Source organism: the organism of the source record quoted next (genome assembly GCF_019968985.1).
Source record: "MAG: Porospora cf. gigantea B chromosome Unknown PgB_NODE_1280_length_6696_cov_117.751, whole genome shotgun sequence".
Classification (NCBI taxonomy): domain Eukaryota; phylum Apicomplexa; class Conoidasida; order Eugregarinorida; family Porosporidae; genus Porospora; species Porospora cf. gigantea B.
Window position 1 is genome coordinate 1 of NW_027178614.1, and position 6,696 is coordinate 6,696.

General features: G+C 53.8%; 4 protein-coding genes across 7 annotated transcripts; 2 read left to right on the top strand and 2 right to left on the bottom strand.

Annotated features, from left to right (window-relative positions):
• On the bottom strand, positions 1-798 carry KVP17_001799 (uncharacterized protein; the record flags this gene model as incomplete). 2 transcript variants are annotated; one of them, XM_068517521.1, is made up of 2 exons in its annotated part: positions 1-44; positions 73-798. In XM_068517521.1, coding segments are annotated over 2 exons (770 nt in total), but the record flags the coding sequence as incomplete, so codon positions are not given. The 2 variants fall into 2 exon arrangements, with proteins under 2 accessions (XP_068378958.1, XP_068378959.1); XM_068517522.1 differs by having other exon boundaries at positions 4-798.
• Positions 799-1,403: 605 nt separating this feature from the next.
• On the top strand, positions 1,404-4,203 carry KVP17_001798 (uncharacterized protein; the record flags this gene model as incomplete). Of its 3 annotated transcripts, XM_068517520.1 has the most annotated exons (2): positions 1,404-3,144; positions 3,173-4,203. In XM_068517520.1, 2 exons carry the CDS (start codon positions 1,404-1,406, stop codon positions 4,201-4,203), a joined length of 2,772 nt encoding a protein of 923 aa, XP_068378957.1. The 3 variants fall into 3 exon arrangements, with proteins under 3 accessions (XP_068378957.1, XP_068378956.1, XP_068378955.1); XM_068517519.1 differs by lacking the exon at positions 3,173-4,203 and having other exon boundaries at positions 1,404-3,152; XM_068517518.1 differs by lacking the exon at positions 1,404-3,144 and having other exon boundaries at positions 3,199-4,203.
• An 82-nt stretch (positions 4,204-4,285) lies between these two features.
• Positions 4,286-5,065, bottom strand: KVP17_001800 (uncharacterized protein; the record flags this gene model as incomplete). Its single annotated transcript, XM_068517523.1, has 1 exon — positions 4,286-5,065. One exon carries the CDS (start codon positions 5,063-5,065, stop codon positions 4,286-4,288), a length of 780 nt encoding a protein of 259 aa, XP_068378960.1.
• Positions 5,066-5,230: 165 nt separating this feature from the next.
• On the top strand, positions 5,231-6,598 carry KVP17_001801 (uncharacterized protein; the record flags this gene model as incomplete). The annotated part of the gene is made up of 1 exon (XM_068517524.1): positions 5,231-6,598. The coding sequence occupies one exon, from the start codon at positions 5,231-5,233 to the stop codon at positions 6,596-6,598; it is 1,368 nt and encodes a 455-aa protein (XP_068378961.1).
• Positions 6,599-6,696: the final 98 nt, after the last annotated feature.

Genomic DNA, 6,696 nt, shown 5'->3' on the forward strand with positions numbered 1-6,696 from the left:
GGACTAAGGAAGTAGAATTGGTCGCGTTGAGCTTCTGTGAGGATCTGCGTCAGGCCAGACCTGAAGACTCACAAAATTGTAAACGAACTGCATGAAGAAGTCGATGACGGAGTCATCAAGCATGCCCATAGGAGCTAGACGGGAGTAGGCGTCCTCGGTAAGAAAGCACGTGCCCACCTGACACCCTTGCAAGACTACTACGGGTGAAGGGTCCGGCGTATGAGACGCTGAATCCGCGAACTGCTGCACGATATTGGACGTTGCTGGCCCTTGGTAGATGCGACGTTGACAGTTGCATTTCGACCCTGATTCGAGATAGGTGTGGCAGTAGCGGCATCGTTCCTCTTCGATCTCACCCGTTTCGAGGGGTGAATGCAGCTGGCGCCGACAGCGTGCTGAAGATCCTGTCGAGCCCCGCTCGAACTCGCGCGATGAGCGTTGGCGTTTCTCCTTCGGCGTTGTTAAAAATGAGGGGACCCGTTTCCTGGCTTCAGTCATAGAAGACCACGGGGTGTTCCCACTCGATTCGACACCTTCAGTCGACTCCTTTTGTCGTTCGGAGCTTTCCCGGAGTGGCGATGCGTTCCGTCGTCTGCGAGCCAGCACACTGGAGGTGACACCGCTTCGTGGATTGCGATAAGGATCCTCAGAAGGCGACTCCGCCAATCTGTCCTTTTTTCTTGCCTTGACAGAAGACTCGGGCTTTCGAGGAACATCGTCTATTTGTTTCTCTATAGCTCGCATCTGTCGGGCGAACAGCGGATTAGTTCGGAGCCGACAGCCCTTCCGCTCAGCCATTAATCGCCGATTTCCTGTGATGAACACACTTTTGTGTCACTGTACCAATCCGTATGTCTCAGACTCCAACGCTCTTTCTTAGCGGTTGAACTTGAGTAAGGACCGCCAGTTCTCGCGAATCTGCGCGAGGGAGCGGGTTCTTGTCGTAGGATCCTGGTTGAACGCCTGAGTCGCGAGACGGAAGCGCATAGCATTCTCTTCATGCGAGTTCATTAAGCGCACGAGGAGATCCACCTCTGTTTCTTCTTGATTACGCCGTGTTCAAGCAGCACCCACTGCCTTGCATGCTCGTTGCCCTCGCTTACCCAATCGAAGAAGTCGTCTTCCAACACACTGGGGCACTGGGGAGTGCAGGATTTTTTATATTGTAGAGGTACGTTTTCTAGCACTCTTTTTATGTCGTCTCGTTCCCGGCGAAGCTGGTTCATCTCGTGGGTTTGCCTCTCCATGGCTGTCTTGAGCCGCAGATACCTCTGGTGTAGCTCATTAAAAGAGGCAATCGTTTTCTGGAGTGTAGCGGCCGCATGTGAGAGACGAGATCGGAACATCCTTATCTGGCAGTGAAGTGCAGTTTGATAAATAGTGGAATGTCAAAAATATATTCAATGATGAACTCGCCACTACTGGGAGCCTTGGAGGCTGAGTTGCCAGGTATTGTGGAGTTAGAGGTGTCGTCTGTTGGATGTCCTCGGGAAGCAGAGGGAGATGACCGCGTAGCAGTAACTCCGGAGTCCGTACGTACATTGGTTGACAGAGGTTTTCGTGTGCTCATCGAAGTGCATGCAGGAAAGCAGGCAGGGTTCCCAGATGAGCAGTATATTCGCAGTGGGGGGAAAATGGTGGACAAGATTACAGTGTGGACTGCCGACGTCGTGCTGAAGCTGAAAGCGCCGGCGTCCGAGGAAGCATCGCTCGTGTCTCTGGGGCAGACAGTGGTGTGCCTAGGACCGGACCTCGATGCAGGTGTGTTGGAAGTCTGCTGCACTCGCAGGGTCAATTTGTTCTTGCTATCGCGGATGCCCCTGCTTCAAAAGTATCTCCAGTACAACGCCATGTCGTCCATGCAGAACCTTGCCGGCTACAAGGCAGTTCTGTTCGCAGCTCATCACTTTGGCCGACTGCTGGGAGGTCAGTGCACGGCAGCAGGTAGGGTTCCTCCAGCCGTCGTAGTCGTGCTGGGCTGCGGGGTTTCCGGTCTCGCCGCTCTGGCAGCCGCGAGGGGCATGGGCGCCGCGGTGACCTGTGTCGCGTCAAACTCAGACAGCCGAGAGCAAGTACGCGCTCTCGGAGGCCTGCATCTGGAACTGACGGCGGACTCTCTGCAATCTCAGATCGCAATATCCGATGTCGTCATTGTCACCGACGAGTACGACGGAGATCCGCTGACGTCACAGGTGTGCGGACTATTACGATTTGGTTCTGTTATCGTGGATCTCACCGGAAGGCTCACTGAGTTGAGCAGAAAAGACACGAGTTATACTACGCCTGGGGGAATCACCGTTGTTGGCCACAGCGACATGGCCGCCTTGATTCCTCAACAGGCGAGCAAGATGTACTCCTCTAACATCACTCGGTTTCTGCTGGCTTTAGAGAGCAGGAGGAGGCCTGGTCAGCTGGCTATCGACAGGGGCGAGGACCTGGCCCGCTACACACTGGTTGTGTTGGCAGGCGTTGCGCTTCCTCCGCCTCCAAAGGTGCCGACTCCCAAAAAGTGTCAGCTGGAACCAACGGTCCGGCAAGACGCTTCTTTCTCAGTCGCGCTAGCGGTAACGGCAGGTTGTGGCGTCCTGATGCTGATGAACTTGGTGGTGACTAGGGACGTCGTGCTGCATCTGCTGGTGGTCCTCGTGCTGGCCTCTGCTGTTGCTTTCCAAGCCGCGAGTGCGTGCAGCGCCGTACTCTATGGACCGTTCGTGGGTCTGCTTTGTGCGTTTTCCGGAGTCACTGGGATGGCCACAGCTAGTCTGTTGTCTGCGTCACGTACCGCTTCCTGGCCATTAGTAGGAGCTACCGTAGCTTGTGAAGCCGTTTCGGCCGTTGGTCTCCTGCTCACGCAGGACTGGGTGAGCTGCTTCAGTTCAAGTCGGGCCACACGTTACCTGTACACCATCCCCGGTGTGCTAATTCCAAGCCTGTACCTCGTGGCTCGTCTGATACTCCACGACAACGTTGACTTCATGACTCAGGTGGCCGGTTCCCTGTGTTGTGCCGGATCTGTGATGTCTCTGTCCTCGGTGTCAGAAGCGGAGTTTGCAACTCCGCTGGCCGCAGTGGGTCTGATAGCAGGGTTCGTAAGTGCCCTCACTGCTGCGACCCAGCACAGCACGGTTTTACGGTTTCTCTCGCGTGCGTAATTGCTGGGGTTTCAACTCAGTCCTGGCAGTAATGCCAACGTCCATGATGCCCTCTAAGTCCAGCGACCTCCCCCTTTTTGTCCACGGATCGCAGTTTGTCGTCAGTTCTGCGTTGCTGGTTCTGTTTTTGTCGTTGACTGAGGCGAGTTCGCTTGTAGTCGTCGCCGGTTCGTCTATGGCGAGCTTTGCAGGCGGTTTGGCCTGCGCGTCGCTACTTCATGCAGTGGGGCGTGCAGGTCGTTTGGCTGTTCTCGCGAGATACAAGAAGAACGTGCATCTGATGTGCTGCACCATCGCAGGATGTTCCATTTTCTACTACACGTGGCGTCCTCGTATATGCGCAGTCCTGGGGTCGGCAGCCGGATGCGCCATGTCCGGATTCGTGGGTGGAGTGACTATTGAGGTGCCACAGCGCCCGCATGCAGTTCTCGTGCTGGTGGCGCTTACCGGGTCCGCTCTTACACTATCGTCCATCTCCACCACCAACACGTTTTCTGGTATTGTGGGACCCCTGATGACTGTATCGTCACTGGTTCTCATCAAACGACTGCAGAGACGCGTGCCGTTCTGCAAGGCGTCCTCTCATCATAATTGTCCGACGGTGGCGCGAGTTACAGAAGTAACTCCTGCTGACGTCCTGCGCATGCTCAAGGGTGCGAGGCGAGTCATCATCACGGGCGGTGCAGATGTGACTGAAGGCAGCATCCCCCAACGCGTTGCCGAACTCGTCTCCCTTCTGCGAGGATCGGGAGTAACGGTGGCCGTGGACCCCCCTTGCAGCCGAGTCGCTGGATTCGGACCTCTGGTGCTTGCCGAAGCATGCGTTCCGGTGTCCGTTATGACGTCGTCTATGGACGGTGCTGATCTCTGTCTGGTTCTTGGAGAGGGAGCCCGTGTTGCACCAGCTCGAGACGTGGTGATGTTCACTCCCATTTTAGGGTCGCAAGATTCAGATTCACTCAACGCCGAGAAATTCGCTTTACTGGGGGACTTGGTTTCTACTCTGTACACTGTAGTCGACGGGTTGCGATCCAATGTTTGCGTGGTCTGAAACAATTAGAGATGTGCAATTTGAGTGAGATGTGCGACTGACAAAAGAACGAACGAAACATTCGGGACGTGGTCTGAAACAATTAGAGATGTGCAACTATGGAACGCAAGAAAACATCGGACAGTCCAGCCATCGACTCGTACCAGTCAGCGAGACCACATGGCGCCAAATACTGATCCAAGAACTTCACGTCAGCGAAGCCAATCCAGTGCAGCAGTCCGAACAGGTACGTGTCTACGATGCCCGGGGTTGCGCCGTTGAAGAACGAGGCCTGTCTACGCCCTGCGACGTCCATCAATGTCGTTTTAAACGACAACGTGGGACGTTTCTTGGCGATTTTCCCTCCAAAATACCGAATTACAGGTGTGGTCAGCATCTTCGTCACTGCCCAGGCGTTAGGCATATACGAGTCAACGAACGCCTGCTGCACCGGCTTGTCTGCACTGCAGAAGAGCTCTTTCTCCATAGCGACCATCAGATCTCTGTTGATTAGCTCAAGGACCGCCACGTCTTCCGCCGACAAGTGCATTCCAGCCAAAGCACCCAAGCAGCGGACGATTATCAGAGAGTCGTTGATCTGGATATCGTCCAGAAACAGGATGGGGATCTTCTTGTACTCGGTACTCCTTCGCAACGCTTTCTTGTTGAACGGCAGCTCCACCTTCGTCAGTTCATAACGCATGCTCAAGGAATCCATCACAGCCATCACTCCAAGGCACGGAGGTGACATCACCATGCCCAAGAGTTCAGCTTTGGCCCACTCGTTTACGGCAGAGAAGGGAAGCTGCGCCTCAGGCATTTCGCCCTCTGGGTTTGGAATCCATTGGTTGTCGCACACTGGCGTTACGGCGCAGCAGTTCATTTTTGATTATATGTAGCCCGTTACGATCCCCACATAAATAAACCAAGACGCTCTGCCGTGTGAATCTGGGTTCATCTGTAATCCATACCCCTTCTGCCCTCCGGTCGTGACTGAATAAATTGAGGTCGGAACATGAGGTGCCCAAGAATGTTAAATTTTCCTCAGATGACTTTCAATGACCGTCTGAAAAACAAATGGGTACGATTGATCATATGGGCTGGCGCAGTACTGCTGACAGCGTGCCCCTACTACGGATGGCAGCACCTAAGTTTACTCATGTATGAGGATGGTGCCTATGCATGGCTCTGTTCTCCGGAGGAGATTGCCGAACAAGCTGCTGCCAATCTAGCCAACGGAGTGGATTCCTCGTTCTTGTGCGCCGACCAGTTTAACGCTGTGGGTTCCCTGTACACCTACGCGTCCAGCGCCGAGTTCGTGGGTGGTCTGTTCGCTGGCGTCCTGTTTGACAACTTTGGCCCCCGTCTGTGTGGAATCATAGGAGAGGTCCTCTTCTTCTGCGGGTATGCAATGCTTATCTGGAGTTCGAAGAGTGTTCAGATGTACATTCCCGGTGCCATCATCGTAGGACTCTGCGCGAACTTCGTTGCGTTCCCAATGTTCATCTTGGCTGAAGTATGGCCAGCGCGAAAGCAGTTGATCCTGGCATCGGTTCTGGCAGTCCAGGCAGCGGCGACTGCAATAATGCCACTGATGTACGTCATCAACCATGCTGCCAATTGGTCGCTCTCCACGTCAATGCTGATCTACCTTTTGGTCTGTGCTCCCTTCGCTGTTTTTTACATTCTGAGCCTTCCGAGGAACAGAATTCATATGAAGCAGGAAATTGCCATAGCCAACGACGAGGAGTACATCCCCGAAGACGCCAAGGCAAAAAGCGGGTGGACCGGGTTCCTGAGGTGTCTGGTAACGGTTGAGTGGATTGGGATCCTGCTGTGGTACGTCGTTCAGATTATGATCTACAACGCTTACAACGTGAACCTCCGTTCATTCGCGGGAGAAGCCGTGGCCAACTATCTTGGATGGATCATGCCTGTACAGGCCATTTGTGTCATCGTCTTCGGATGGATCAACGACAAGGTGGCCACTTTATGGTTGTGTGGCACCCTCTCCGTCCTGAACATCATATTTATGGCTCTGGGATTCGCGAACAACGATGGAGTGCACTACCTTTCCGCAACTCTTTACGCCATATCCAACGCCTACATTTACACGACGAAGTATACCTATGTCTCGGAAATTTTTTCTCCGGAGCACTTCGGGAAGCTTTCGGGAGCTGTTGGATTCGCTGCTGGCATTCTTCAACTCTTCAACATTTTGATTGACCAGTCCGAGCCTTCCTACCAGGTTTTGTTCGGCTCCTGGATTGCTGTCTCTGTAGTCTTCCTTGGCGGAGTGGTCTACTTGTACTACCGCCAAAAAGTCCTCCACATCAACTATGTCGACGATGAGATCGAGGTGTCCGAGACGACAGATACCTGTACGACTGAGACGGTGTCGTCCGAATCAGTGTGACTTTTCATGATTGAAGTCTTCTAAATCGTTAACTACTCGCATAATGGCTGAAGCAACTGAGACGGTGTCGTCCGAATCAGTGTGACTTTTCATGAATG